This window comes from Balaenoptera borealis (assembly GCF_965194805.1).
Source record: "Balaenoptera borealis genome assembly, chromosome: 5".
Taxonomy (NCBI): domain Eukaryota; kingdom Metazoa; phylum Chordata; class Mammalia; order Artiodactyla; family Balaenopteridae; genus Balaenoptera; species Balaenoptera borealis.
In genome coordinates this window covers 5,862,486-5,877,808 of record NC_138862.1, presented here as the reverse complement: position 1 = coordinate 5,877,808, position 15,323 = coordinate 5,862,486, and the positions used below count along the sequence as shown (strand labels likewise).

The 15,323-nt window shown below is 44.6% G+C and overlaps 1 protein-coding gene across 11 annotated transcripts in view; it reads left to right on the top strand.

Moving 5' to 3' along the window:
• Window positions 1-15,323, top strand: part of IGSF5 (immunoglobulin superfamily member 5) — a 56,083-nt gene that overhangs the window by 29,866 nt on the left and 10,894 nt on the right. For 8 of the 11 annotated variants that reach the window (XM_082393821.1, XM_082393819.1, XM_082393818.1 and 5 more), the window contains 4 exons: window positions 397-421; window positions 3,994-4,195; window positions 5,281-5,354; window positions 12,611-13,620. In XM_082393821.1, the coding sequence (XP_082249947.1) occupies window positions 397-421; window positions 3,994-4,195; window positions 5,281-5,354; window positions 12,611-12,695 (386 nt within the window). In that variant the 3' untranslated portion in view covers window positions 12,696-13,620. Of the gene's footprint in view, window positions 1-396; window positions 422-3,993; window positions 4,196-5,280; window positions 5,355-12,610; window positions 13,621-15,323 lie in introns of those variants that run through there. The other 3 variants (XM_082393825.1, XM_082393824.1, XM_082393822.1) reach the window with 3 other exon arrangements.

Here is a 15,323-nt window from a genome sequence, read left to right as displayed (position 1 = left end):
CTGGCATGGTGCCTGAACAGGTAAGTACTGAATGATTGACAGCACAGACTGGGAACACAGAGCATCTCTTCATGGTGAACAGTAGAGTCTTTATAACCTCAGAAATTAGATTCAGTACTCACTAAGTACTTACTGGGCACCTACTATATTTCAGGTACCCAAGTATCACAAATACTTATATTTATGATAGTGAATAGCGAGTTCTACTTTCCTTAAGCTTGGAAGCCATTTGATAGTTCACTGTTGGGAAGCTTAATATCTATTGGATCACAAACACTCAGTAATGTGAGTATTTAAAATCAGGGGACCTATAAAAATATATGAGATTTTATTTTCAGAATAACTATCCCGATTTTGCTAATGTGATTTTCTTCCTTTTTTTTTTTTTTTTTTCAGAATCTAGTTATCAAAGTGAAATAAGGTAAGTTTGAGATCACATCAATTTTCTGAAAATAAAAAACAAATGAAAACCAACCAACATAGACACACAGAGCTGTGGGATTTTAGGATTATGTTACTCAAAATTAGGTACTAAAAATGGACAACTCTGAAAAACACGTATGCCAGTCACAAACTCATAGGGCAACATTAATTGCAGAATAAAATAGGTGGGTTCCTACTGCCTAAGTTCGACTTGCTCACTTAGGAAAGTGGAGTGGAATTTTAGTTGGTGTCTGGCATTCGCAACTCTTTCCACAAGAGGACACTCTGTACTGTGACTGTTGGCCCTCCTGCTTTGAGTCAAGGCTAGAGATGTGAGGACCATTTCAAGGATGTCAAAGAACCAGGCAGAGGTCCTGCTGGAATTTCTGGGGTGGTAGGGGCAGTGAGACCAGCTGGGTGGCTAAGGCAATGAAACTGACCAGGCAGACAGATTAGGAGTGTTCATAGCTCACTGTTCAGGGCGGAGGGACAGAGAAATTCCTGCCATTCTCACGGCTGTCCAGAAGTAACTGCAAACACTTTTTTTTTTTTTAATTTTATTTATTTATGGCTGTGTTGGGTCTTCGTTTCTGTGCGAGGGCTTTCTCTAGTTGCGGTGAGCGGGGGCCACTCTTCATCGCGGTGCGCGGGCCTCTCACTATCGTGGCCTCTCTTGTTGCGGAGCACAGGCTCCAGACGCGCAGGCTCAGTAGTTGTGGCTCACGGGCCTAGTTGCTCCGCGGCATGCGGGATCTTCCCAGACCAGGGCTCGAACCCATGTCCCCTGCATTGGCAGGCAGACTCTCAACCACTGCACCACCAGGGAAGCCCTGCAAGCACTTTTAAGGTAACTATGTCAAGCACTTACTAAAACCAGTTTCAATGTCTGCAATATTTACATAATTATAAATACACTCAGGGGAAGGATTTTTAGACAGTGGTGATTTTGTTGGGGGTGTTAAAACCCCGTCTACTTTTCAGTATTTTATTAGATAATTTTAATATGTGAAATGCTGTGATTTAAAATATCTTCCGGCTACATGTGGTGAAGGACGATGTGTGTAATCATCGTGTAACAGATACCATCCGTTTTCCCTCGACCCCAGTCACTCCCTGGTGATAATGTGGTTCGCTTTCTCTGAGGGTGCCACAAAGCAGCAATCTGAAAATACACCTCCTTTGGGGCCTGACTTGGGGCAAGAGGAGAGGAAGGAAAACTGACCTCTATAATGATACTGGAATTTCTCTCAGTTGCTATCACCAGCAGGGTGGCGGTCTGAATTCTTCTGTTCGTCATTATTGACTGTGTAATGTCAATTCTATTCTCTGGGATCTTAGGTGATTTCAAAACGTAGTACAGTGATCAACAGCTATTCAAGGCAATGGGTAGAGAACAACAGTAACGATGGCAATAATAATCATGACAAAAGTAGTGACAGTAAGAGCTAGCATGAGTGCCTAGCGTGTGTGTCAGGCTATTTCACACTTGGTGGAGGTGATCTTCCTTAACTCTCCCAATGATTTTATGAGGCTATTTTTCCATTTTGCAGATGAAGAAGCTGAGGGGTATAAGGAGGTTAAGTAATGTACTCAGTATCTCCTGTCCAGAGAATGGAAGGGTCCGAATGTGAACCAGCTGACCTTGCTCAGGGCCTGAGCTCTTGTCCGTGTGCAGCTCTCACCCTTAGATCCAAGTGCATTGGGCCCAGGGAAGAAAAATGGGGCAGCTCACTGGGGCCCCCGTGTTGCACCTGCTTCCCCTCCCACTGGGTCAACAGTGCTAACGCTAGCTGCTCACAGATTTCTACTGCATTAAAAGAACATGTATATATATTTCGTATATATATTTTTCCTGTAGGATCAATGCATGCTTATTTTAGAAAAAAAATCTTAAGTAAAGATAGTTGATAAGAAATGGTTTTAAAATCACCCCTAATTCTATTGCCCAGAAGTAACTGTTACCTAAGTACGTATATATTTACACACATGTGTGTTCACCAAGATACACACACGTATATGTTTTGTGAAATTTGGATCATAATAAACATCATTTAATATCTGTTTCTCCTCACTTGACACTATTCTGAAGATTATTTCTGTTGACAAATACTTGCCTACAATGTTTTTGTTTCATTTGCTTAATAAAGTTTTTTATTAAAATATAAGTATAGAAAAGTACACAAATCGTGAGTACATAGCTTGATTAATTTTCATAAAACATATGCACCTGGACCTGGACTGCTGACGCAGAACTAGGACACCCCCAGGACCCCAACCCCTACTCGGGCCTCCATGAAATCATCTGCTGCCTCTTCCTCAAAGGTCATGTCTTCTGACATCTATCCCCACATCCCCAGAAGTTAGAGTTGTATAAACTTGATATAAATGAAGTCACGTGATATGTCTGCCTTCTTGAACTTCAGGCTGTGAGATCGATCATGTTATTGAATGTAGATGTCAGTGGTTTATTACTATATAATACCAAGTAAGGGGCGTATAGGCAGTTGATTTTTCCATTTTACACTGAAGGGCATTTGGGACCATGACGAACATTACTGCACTAAGCGATCTTGTGTGTGTCTTTTGGTGACATGTATACCAGTCCTCATTCCTGTTTTGCATTCTGTTGGGTATAATCTATTAGTGCAAGCTGGGTCATAGGGCAGGTATATGTTCAGCTTTAGATGATGTTACCATACAATTTTCAAAGTAGGTGTAGCAGTTTACACTTCTACCAGCAGTGTATGAGAGTTCTCACCTGTAATAATTTTTACAGGTGGCATGGAATTCCATTTTAGAGATACATTGTCATTTAGTTTACTAGTTCCCTACCTATGGCTGGGCACCTGTGTTTGCACTTTTGCTAGTATAAATAGCTCATGAATGAACATTCTTTCAGATAAATCTTTGCACATACCCTTGTGTATTTCCCTTGCTTATTATAATCAGTTCTTAGTGGTTAAGCATAAATATTAAAAAATCTTTGGGTATCTATTGCCAAACTTCTTTTCCCTGGGAAGCTGCACCAATTTTTGCTTTATTTCAGAGGTTGGCATACTTCTTCTATCAAGGGCCAGATGGTAAATCTTTGGGGTTTTGTGGGCCACATGCTCTCTGTCACAACTACTCAACCCTGCTGCTGTAAGAGGAAAGCAGCCATAGACAATATGGAAGCAGACGGGTTCCAGTAAAACTTTAGTTAAAAAAACAGACAGGGAGCTGGATTTGGCCTGTGGGTCATAGCTGGCCAGCCCTGCTTTATTTGGTCACTGGTGTCTGAGAGTTGAGTACCAACCACCTGGGGACTGGAGTCTATGGGCCTATCATGATGAAGTTCCATTTCTCCCCATAAGGGGAGTGTGCGAGACACAGGCCGTCGACACAGGCCGTCCACACAGCCGTGCTGGTGGCTGTGAGGGTATATCCCGTGGCTAGCCACCCTCCAGAGGCCAGTGCCCGAGCTTCGGCCTCGTGGTGAGTTCACCGTGTGTGAATGCTCTGGGTGGAGTAGTGAGACCCGAGCATCCGTTGCTGATTAACATTTGGCTTTTTCAAATGGTCTAATTCTAGGAAATCTGCAAATATGAAGACAAACAAAGACACTTCTGGGACAAAGTTAAAAAGCGGAAATGAAAACTATGGCTACAGTTCAGATGAGCCGAGGACCACAAGTGAGCGGCCGGGCGGGTGCAGTGGAAAGATCTGGAAGGGAAAGTGTCGGGAGAAAGACTGGCCCATCAAACACCGGCTTCTGAAGGCGGCTGCCTTAGCGGTTGGCGGTCATTATTTGGGGAGTAATTTTTAGAAGAAGGAGACATTCCAGAACTAGAAATATTCTAGGAGAAGATAACAGTCAAAACCCACCTATTTGTCTAAAGTTTAAAAGAAATCGAGGTGGAAATCTAAGAGTTTTTTAAAAATAATTTTTTTCTCAATGTTTTCTCTCTTTTTAAAAAAATGCTTCTACCTTAAAGTGTGTGAGGAGGCATTTGAATACATTGAGGGTAACGGCCCCAAAACTTCAATTAAATCTGAAATTCTGAAAGAAATCTTTTCCTCTTCAATCTGACAGTCATAACGGGGGGTGTCTCTGAAACCACTGTCACTAGTGAGAGGCAAGGGTAGTATTTGAACCAAGATCCTTTTGAAAGCAGTTGAGAGAAAGAGAGATGGTACAAATTACCCCTTAGCGGTTGGGGAGGGAGACTGGCCCTCACAAGTTGCCGACAAAACAAATTCCAGAGATAGATTTTTGGTTAATTGATTCTTGCTGAGAGGCTAGAAAACTTTTGTTCACTGAGATTGGGACTCTATTCTTGGCAACCCCATAATTTCCATTTTTCCGTGGCTGTCTCCTATGTACATTCCAGATTGTATGCTTCAGATTTAAAAGAATTCCACAAAGCATAGACAGTTTCCTTTGATAATCTGATCAAAGCCTCTTGCAGAATTTCCTGTGATAGAATATTTATTCATTAATATTTTATATGATTAATCAAGTAGCTTGACCAAAATCATGGCCCAAACTGAAACTCTCTGGCTCCTTTTTTTCCCCTGTGTTTATTTCCCTCCACAAGCGGTTAAAGCTATGGATTCATCTTGTCTCTGGATGAGACTAACGTGTCAAGAAAGGAATCGATTTTGAGTCCTTTTGCTACGTTTTAAATTTCATTAGAAAGATAAAGTTCTAAAAATATGTAACCTCAAGTAAACTTAAAAAAACCCATTTGTGGTTACAGATTATTGATGCCAGGGGCACTACTTAAAAGCAAAGGTATTTCTTTACGGATCGGAATTGTTAGAATAGGTAGTGTGGTTTTGGTCACTTGTGACGCTAAAATCATTTTTCTGTTGCAGAGACTGCTTCTCTCCCTGCAAAGTCCTCTGAATCCAGTGTTCCAGAACAACGTGGCAGTAGGCAACCGCATCAGGTGACTCAGACCTTCCTCTCCCTTTTGGACTTTTTTTTTGCTACTTAAAAACCCTTCCCCCGTGGTAGGTGATTACATTACATTCATGATGGACAAATGTGGCCTTTGCTCACCTCCAAGTCAACGGGACAGCATGGAGGAATGGGGCTGGAACACGTAGTATCTCTTTGTAGTGGGTTTTTGGGGGAAAGAGCAGAAGTTTAATTGGGGGCTGGTAATCTTGAGGTGTCTGTTAGACGTCCACACAGAGGTATGGGGCGTGCAGATGGATGTGTGAGTCTGGGGCTCCAGGTAGAGGCACGATCGCAGGTGTTCCTGGTTGCTAGGCAACTTTTGATGGGCACCTCCCTTCCAAGGGACGTTACACATAAAGAAAACCATCCATTAGGAACCGTGAGGACACGGTACATTTTTTTTCCAACACCGAGTTAGCATTGGTTGTCACTCATGAATGAATTAGAGTTCATATGCAGAAAATATGATTCTCTATATCCAAAAATCATATTAAACAAACGTGTATATAGCCAGGACCATTTTCTGGCCTGTGCATCTTCAAAGGAGAAGTACTTGGATGCGATTCTGCCATAATATCCCCAGTGGGTGTTTTCCCCATTTAGCTTTTGGGAAAGCCAGACTCACAGATTGGGTTTCCGGCAGTTTGCTGGATCAGGTGGCCTTGGCTTTGTTCTGCCTTGGAGTTGCTACTGGCCTGAGGCGCTACTGCTGAGCGTGTGCCTTCGAAGCCCCATGTTTCCTTCCTGGCATAGCTGTTCACTTGAGTTTCCAGGCAGCTCCAGGCTGTAATATTCCTTCCTGCAGTCGGGATTCAGCTCCATACATACAGCTTGCCAGTGATGTGTGCCTCCCCGGCCTTTGGGGGGAAGGGGAGTTTTGATTGATGCTCAGCCATGTATCGGGAGGAACGAAATGATGCTGTTAGCGGCAACCAAGGTAGCCAGGCGGGAAGACGTATGAGGGGTCTTCACAAAAGCAGATGGGCCTACGTGACAAATTGTGAGCCCCCGGTACGAGTTCAAGCTACTTCCTCAGGCTGGGTGGCAGGAAAATAGAGACGTAAAATTCTTCCCATCAAGGCTGCTCTCTTGGGCACATATATCTTTTGGCTGTAGAGATGCAACTGTTTCCCCTTCGAAGGGCTGGTCTCTTGACTAAGAGATGGTGGGTGAAAGGGAGTAATCGCCGGGCTGTGAAGGATGTTTCCTGTCAAGACCCCACGACTGGACCTGAGTGGGGAATGTAGTCTGATGAAGTGGCTCTCTCTCCCCAAGCACCAAGCATGGTCACCCCAAGAACACACTTAAGCCAATCTTTACTTCCGTGGCCTTTCTGTGGTTACCTTTTTCTGTTGTGTGTCTTTCCACCTGACAAGCCACAATGCTCAGGTCTGCAGTGTAGGATGGGGCAGGTGGGGAGGAGGTACAGAAGAGGGTCATGTCAGTTGATCCCCCTTGATATAAATGAGGAGAAAGGGGAAGTCTAGATGCATTTGGATACAAGAATGGAGGCTGACGTTTGGAGCTCTGAATGGATGCTCTTAAGCTTGAAGTGTTGTTTTGAAAATATACAGGGAGAGAAATTTAAGAAGTTTCTGCTACTTAAACATGTAACCGGTTAAATAATCTATTGGTGGAAAAAGAACAGTGGCCATTGAGGTGCTGGGCCCTGGGGGCTGGTAACTCACATATCTGTGTTTCTTGAAGTGTATGTAAGGCTACTGGGGAAGCAGGGCATCTTGGCCAGAGCACCAGGGTCCTTAAGAAACAAAGAGGATGAAAGGAAGATGAACTATTTTTTCCTGAGCTAGAAACTGACAAAGGGTTTTTAAATAGCTGGATTTTTCTAAGCGAGGGAACTTGGACAAGCACGTTTATGAAGAGGCCCATCTTTGGTCATTAAGCAAAGGGTGACTTGCTGGTGTGGGCCCAGGCACTGTGTCCTGGATGCCCATTTGAAGAACCTGAACATGAGATGTACTGTGAGCTATGCTTCCCGTGAGGCACTTAAAGGAGGACAGGAGCAGACAAATATCATATAATATAACTTCTGTGTGGAATCTAAAAAAATGATACAAATGAACTTATTTACAAAACAGAAATAGACCCACAGACATAGAAAAGAAAATTATGGTTCCCAAAGGGGAAAGGGGGAGGAGAGATAAATTAGGAGTTTTGGATTAACAGGTACGCACTACTATATATAAAATAGATAAACAACAAGGTCCTACTGTATAGCACAGGGAACTCTACTCAGTATTTTATAATAACCTATGAGGGAAAAGAATCTGAATATATATACATTGGGATTGGCCAAAAAGTTCATTCGGGTTTTCTGTACCATCTTATGGAAAAACCCGAACGAACTTTTTGGCCAACCCAATATATGTAACTGAATCACTTTGCTGTACACCTGAAACTAACACAACATTGTAAATCAACTATACTTCAATTAAAAAAAAAAAGGAGGGAGGGAACAAGATGGTCAGTAGAGGAAAGGGCTGGGCCTTCAGTAGGTCCCTTCTGTGTCCTTATTCCAAAGAGGACATAGTCCTGCATGTGATCATCTGGCTACAGAAGAGCCACCAGGTGGTCAAGCCATAGCCTGTAGAAGCAGGTCCAGGCGACCCTTAGCCAGAGGTTCCTTTAGAACTTACCAAGGCCAGGCCTGCAGCCCAGCCTGGTCTGTGTGGCCACATCCCCTGCTGTGCAGGCTCATGCGGACTTTCCTCAGAACTCCTTAGGACACGGAGCAAGGACAGTGCAATCTGTCCTTTCTTTCCTCATAACCTTTCTCCATGTGCAATGAGCTTTGCTCCCTGGAGGGCCCAGGACAGGCAGCTGAGAGATATTCAGACCCTGTCCTTTGTCCTTTCATCCTGCCTTCCTCTCTGCGTGTCTCTGTGTGACTCATTTTGTCCACTTTGCCGTCCTTGCTGCTGTGGGGTGTGGCCACCCACGTGGGCCTCAGGGGCCCAGAGCAGGTGCCCAGCAAGACTCCTGCCCGAGAAGCTGGCTTGTTAGAGTTCCGGGTAGTTGACTACAGATGACACAGTTTTGCAGAAAATCTGCGCTAGGCTCAGGTCCCGAAAAACCTGTCAGTTAAACTGAGATATCTCAAGCTGTGAGTCAGCCTGCAGCAAAAGCACAGCCCAGACTCCATCACTGTGGAGCTGGTTGGGTCGGATGCAAGTCCTGTGGGTGGAGACAGGGTGTGCATGACAGCAGCTAAGGCTCCTGCTCTGGGTCAACAGGTCTCACTCAGAGCAGGGCCATCTTGGCTTTGGCAAGCACAACAACTCACAAGTCCACGTGCGCGTGTTCTCTCCACGCTGTCTTCTCTTCTGCTCGGCCGGTGTCTTACTTGCCCCCTGCATCTCAGGAGGTCTTACGTAGTGGGCGGCCATTGACTACACACAGTCTGGCACAACATTCTGGGCGTTCCTTACACAGTAATTCCTTCCGGCGGAGAATGTTCTCAACGCCCAGCATTGTGTGTAACCAACAGGGTGACACCAGGAGCCTGTGTGCATATAGACTGATCATCACAGGGCAATCATGACAAAAAATACTATTTGACCAACATAGACGAGTATGCAACATTTTGTTTTGGATCCCTGAAGAAAGTTACATGATTCCAGGTCAAACTGCCATTTTGCTCCTTTGTAATCTTGGTCACTTTGGGTTTTCTTCAAGGCTCTCTCGTTCAAACATGATCCAAGAAAGGGGAAACCCGAAGGGCCTGGGGTGCTTAGGGGACTCATCACTGTGGCCTTTGGGATGCCCAGGCTCTTGGCCCCACCTGCAGACTTCCTGTCTCAGTAGAGCTGGGGAGGCAGCCTGGGCATCTCTGCGTTTTAGAGCCAGCTGAGGGGGCTCTGACACGTGGCTAGACTGAAGGGTTATTGGCTGCCTTATAGTAAGATGGCAGTGGGGCTTGCAGGAGGGAAGAGTGCGACTTTGCCAAAGATGGACTTGCCTACTTTGTCATTTCACCCCATCCAGTACTTATGATTTGTTCGGAGTCCCAAGGCATTCACGGTAACCACAGCGGGCAGAGGCTGTACTGGACCCCTCCCCGGGGTTGATGGTGCCTGTACTCTTGCTGGCATCATGTGGACCCCCTTACAAGGAGAGAAGACCCTGGAGTCTGTGGCCATGTCCGCTCAGAGCTGAGCACAGGTGCTGAGGAGCGGGCGGTTTTCAGGGTTACTCCCACCCAGAGTTCCACCACCTGTGTCTACATCCGCAGGCTGCAGAGAGCTTCTACATGCTGTGTCTTCATCATGCATTGCCAAGTATGATTTAAATTACATCCTACGCTCAACAGTTACTAGAACAGGAGCCTGGATTCTTAATGCTTTAGGAAGGGGTGAAACCCCGTCCGCCACGGCACCAGCCCCCCATGACCCTCGCTCCTCCGACATCCTTCCCGTTAAGGTCCGGAACGCCAGAGGCCCACTCTGCTGTGGGGAAGGGCAGTATGGATGTCGTGGCGAACCTCTTTTCTGAGATCTCCAGGTGTCTCCCGATGTTTTCAGTGCTGACCGTCCTTGAAAACATCAGAGGGGGTGAGGGCTCAGCTCAGGGACAGTGTCATCAGGGACAGTGTCATCGGGGACAGGCTGTGGGCTGGAGGTCGGCTCCACAGAAGGCCAGCCACTGCGGTCAGAGGCCACAGGGGGCCATGGCTGATGTAGGCCAGGTCCGTTGGGAGTTGCTGGCTTGTAAACCATGGGAAGACGCCCCCGCTAGCCGCCTGGAGCATCTCCCATGCTCATCCCTACCTCTCAGCCCGCTGCCTTGCCAGGGTGCCCCGTGAACTTGGGGCTCTTTACCAGAGGCTGAGATGGAGAATCCTCGTTCCTATCACCAATGGGCAGAAACGGGGGAAGTGTTTCCTGTATCCTGGGTCCCAAAGAATGCTCACTGAGCGTGGAGGTGCAGCCAGCGCCTAGAGACACACTTATCTGGGTACCTGCTGATCGAGCTGTGGTCCTCAGTACAGAGAAGCTCTTTGTGGGCGGGGGGAGGGCTTGTTAAAATGCACACTCCTGAGTCTCTTCCAGAACTTCTGGATCAGAATATCTGGAAGGTATGACTGAAGAAAGGGCATTTTTACCTTGTTCCCCAGGCAATCTGCTTTAAGGAAATTGTTTTGTGGCTCAGCATGAAAACAGACACATATTGCATTGCTTCTAAGGGAAAGTCATTCTGAGTTTTGGGGGTTTGCTTACATCTGTGCATTTGGAATGATCCGTGTTCACAACCTCACTGCATGGAGCTTGCCACAGAGCATGGAGGATCCGAGATGCTTGTGGTGGGGCCGTGATGAGGGTCAAATGGAAGTGTCTCAGCACCAGAATATTCCATAACCACGTGGCACCATAGCTGAGGAACACTTTTTACATCTCCCATGTTTTAGGTGGGTCTAAGGCACATCTCATTCAATATATATGAATGATAGAAAGAGGATTTTGGGTTGTAGAGACCCCAGGTCATGCACTAAATTTTAAGAAGGCTCAGAAGGTAAAAAAAGAGACTGATTTTCCAAACTGACATAAACCAAAACATGACACTTTTCTACACTGATTATTTCTATCCTGGCTGCATCTCCGGTTAGGATATATAACACTGACGTTATTTTCCAGACAAGAATTTCTGTTGGTGAAGTACAGATAACGCAGGTATAACTGCCCACGAAACACACTGGTGCAAAACTAATAAATAAAATCAGAAATTCTTTCTGAAAATTACAGTTAATGGGAAAGGGAGCACCTTTTATTTTGTTAGGAAGCCATAGGGTTTGCAAATATTTTGCATCATGATGAATATTTCAGTGAAACGATCCACCTTTTCCTCTCCTTGACTCGCTGTCAGTCCATTTCTCTGGTTATTTCAGGCAATTCTGTGTCTTTCCTCCTGAATCTTTCAGTTTTGGGGGGTGAGCTTATGAATAACTTGAAACCTGGACGATGTCTTCCCTGCTAATCTTTTCCCCATTGAGGTCAACAGAAATAAACTCTTGACAAACTTAGAAAACAACAATGGTTGGTGCAACCGTGTCATGGGGACAAAAGGCAAACGCCAGCAAAAATCCCAGGCATTATCACAGAAGAAGAACTGTCTTTACGGTGCAATGTAACCCCATCAGCCCTGTGGGGCTACATCCTTGTGTGATGGGGAGTCAATGAATTAAAACCACGAGTCAGAGTGATTCCACCCCCCAGACTTGCTGACGTTCCATTGTGATGTAAATTATTTATGGCACCCAGTTACATTATTTAAGACGTTAAATGCAGCTCGGGTGCCCTGGAGTCTGAGTCAGCATCCTCAGGGCGGCGGGAAAATACGCTGCATGTATTGTATTTTATTTTAATTATTTATTTATTTTTAATGTAAAGGACTGATGACTTTTAATTAATTAATTAATTAATTAAGTTTTGGCTGTGTTGGGTCTTTGTTGCTGCACACGGGCTTTCTCTAGTTGTGGCGAGCAAGGGCTACTCTTTGTTGTGGTGTGTGGGCTTCTCACTGTGGTGGCTTCTCCTGTTGTGGAGCACGGGCTCTAGGTGCACGGGATTCAATAGTTGTGGCACGTGGGCTCAGTAGTTGTGGCACACGGGCTTAGTTGCTCCAGGGCATGTGGGATCTTCCCGGACCAGGGCTTGAACCTGTGTCCCCTGCACTGGCAGGCGGATTCTTAACCACTGCACCACCAGGGAAGTCCAGTGCATGTATTTTAATAGGGCAACACTCTTCCACAGGCATTGGCCCCTCAGAGGAGTGAGTGGTCTGCTTGGTAGTACATTTCAGAATGTAAGAGCCAGGAACACTGTCCGAGGAGACAGAAGGGTGATCGACACGGAGTCAGTTCTTCAGTTTTGCTCCTTTCCTTTAGAAAGAATGTGTGTTATTTAAAGAAGGTTAGAAATATTTTACATTTTCACACAATGGTGAGAATTTCCATAGTAATATTGAAAAACAAAACAGTGAATCTTTACTGTAATTTGCCTTCATACAAACGCTGGATTCTTTGAACTGGATCGCTCTTTAGGCCCTGAACTTGGGAAACATTTGCAGTGTGTGTTATTGAAAATCATAGAGGAAGGACCTGTGTTAACATTTGTGTTCCTCTCTGCACCCTCGTTTTATCTTAGCTGACGAGTTGAGCTTCCTTCTCAAGTGTGCCGTTATGGTGATCTCAACCAACTCAATCTACCCTTTTCTCTCTGTCTCCAGGGATCTGATCAGCACCAGCTGGGCCCAGCAAGTCGCCCACAGGTTTCCTTTAACGTGGCCAGTCCTAAGAAGGTCAGGAATGTGACTTTGGTATAGTATAGGCATCCCTTTGGCTCCACATGGCACTTGGCTGATGACCTACATTGAGATATTGTCAGTGCTCATGATGATGTCATCCCTGCTCATGATGATGTCATCATTGCTCACGATGGTGTCGCCATTGCTCTCCATCATCCTGTGGCTGGGCTCCAGCTTTGCCAACATGACCTAGAAGAAGCGATGTTGGCATCATCAGAATGGATATTTTATACGGAGGGGAGGAATCCATTTTCCCAGCTTCTAAAGTGGAATTTGACTTTTAAAATGTTTCGAGATTTCAGTGAATTCCATAGTTACTAAGTAAAAGCTGCAAATTCATCATGATCGTGCTTCTCACCACTCAACACTCCTGCTTGCTAACCCAACAAATGGTAGATAAGTCTACATCCCACCATGACATTTAAGAAGTTCTTATTATCTGAAATCCTATGAAGTGATATTTATGTATGTTTACTATGTGGGTATTATTGCATATTATCTGTGAAAAAAAGAGGATAAAAATTAGGATCAATCAGACATCTAAAATTGCCCAGAATGGGGAGCTCCCTGGTGGTCCAGTGGTTAGGACTTGGCGCTTTCACTGCCATAGCCCGGGTTCGATCCCTGGTCGGGGAACTAAGATCCTTCAAGCCGCGTGGCGTGGCAAAAAATTAAAATTTCCCAGAAAATCAGAACTTATAGGTTATAAGTAATTTTAAATTCTAAAGCTAATGCATACCTTGAGAAATATCTCATTATTGAATATTGACATGAAGACATTCATTTTTATCTGCTCCCTTATCAGTCTTGTTCTCATGTCCTCGGATGAGTTAGATGTGGATGATGTTTTGTGGGGGACATACCTCCAGCCATGAAAAAATTGGAAATGGGCAATATGTTCTTTCATAAATAAAAGGGAAAACACCAAAAAACTTGTATTGCTTTTCTTAACTCTTTACTATTCTGGGGGTAGTTTAAAGAATCATAAAGTTTAGGAACCAAAAATTTTCCAAGAAACAAAACAGAGACCTCTATAAAAAATTTTTTTCTTTTTTCATGTAGAGATTCTCAGTGTATTTCGCTGTCCACCCCATCGCTTCATATTTAATGTAGATGCTATTATTTGGCAGTGCTCTGCACTGGTTGGAACAGATTGCTATGATGGTCAGTAATTAGCAACTGCTCTGGGCCCCCAGGCCCAACCACGCTATTGCTGAAGTGGAATTCGACTTTTTTTTTTTTTTTTTTTTAACATTTTTATTGGAGTATAATTGCTTTACAATGGTGTGTTAGTTTCTGCTTTTTAACAAAGTGAATCAGTTATACATATACATATATCCCCATATCTCCTCCTTCTTGCGTCTCCCTCCCACCCTCCCTATCCCACCCCTCTAGCTGGTCATAAAGCACCAAGCTGATCTCCCTGTGCTATGCAACTGCTTCCCACTAGCTATCTATTTTACATTTGGTAGTGTATATATGTCCATGCCACTCTCTCACTTCGTCCCAGCTTACCCTTCCCCCTCCCCGTGTCCTCAAGTCCATTCTCTAATAGGTCTGCGTCTTTATGGAATTCGACTTTTAAAAGTGTTAAGATTGTGGTGAATTCCTTGAAGTTACCTGGTAAAAGGCACAAATTCATCGTGATGATGTTTCTTATCACTCCACACCCCTGCGTGCTAATCCAGTGGTAGAGAAGTCTATACAGGCAGACCTTGGAGATGTTGCAGGTTCGGTTCCAGAACACAGTAATAAAGCAAGTAACAAGAATGTTTTGGTTTCCCAGTGCATGTGAAAGTGACACTTACACTATACAGTAGTCTATTAAATGTGCCCTAGCACTATGTATAAAAAACAATGCACAGACCTTAATTAAAAAATATTTTCTTGCTAAAAAATGCTCACCATCATCTGAGAGTTCAGTGAGTTGCAATCCTTCTGCGATAGGCACATCAAAGATCACTGATCACAGGTCACCATGTCAATTGAATAAAGCTGCACAACCTAAAAGTTGAGAATTACGTTTTACTTGGCAGACTTTCTGAGGACTTCAAGCCTGGAAGGCAGCCTCTCAGTTAACTCTGAGGGAACGCTCCAAAGAGGGCAGGGTGGAGCCAGGATATATAGCAGTTTTGCAGCAAAGAGCAGATCGTTGGAACATCAAAAAGTTTCTGTTAATTAAAGAAAACCAGACACCTCAAGCTAAGGAATTTAGTGCTTTTCTATGTATGGGAAGATGCAAGAGTCTGGGCTCATTGCAATCATTCCTTCGATGTGCACCTCAGCTCTCTGGGGCCAGGAGCCTCTTCTTTCCCATCCTGAGTCCCCTCGGGGACACCGCTTGTGGGGGGCTGCAGTGGCTGAGGTCTTGATGGCTGCACCACCCTTTGTTTGCTGATATGGCAGGCAACGTTTTTCATCCACAACCATAATGAGTATAATAATAATGAAAAAGTTTGAAATATTGCAAGAATTACAAAAATGGACTCAGAGACGTGAAGTGAGCAAATGCTTTTGGAAAAATGGTGCCGATAGACTTGTGCTGGGTTGTCACAAGACTTCAGTTTGTAAATAATGCAATATCTGCGTAGCAGAATAAAGCAAAGAGTGATAAAACAAGGTGTACCTGTATACT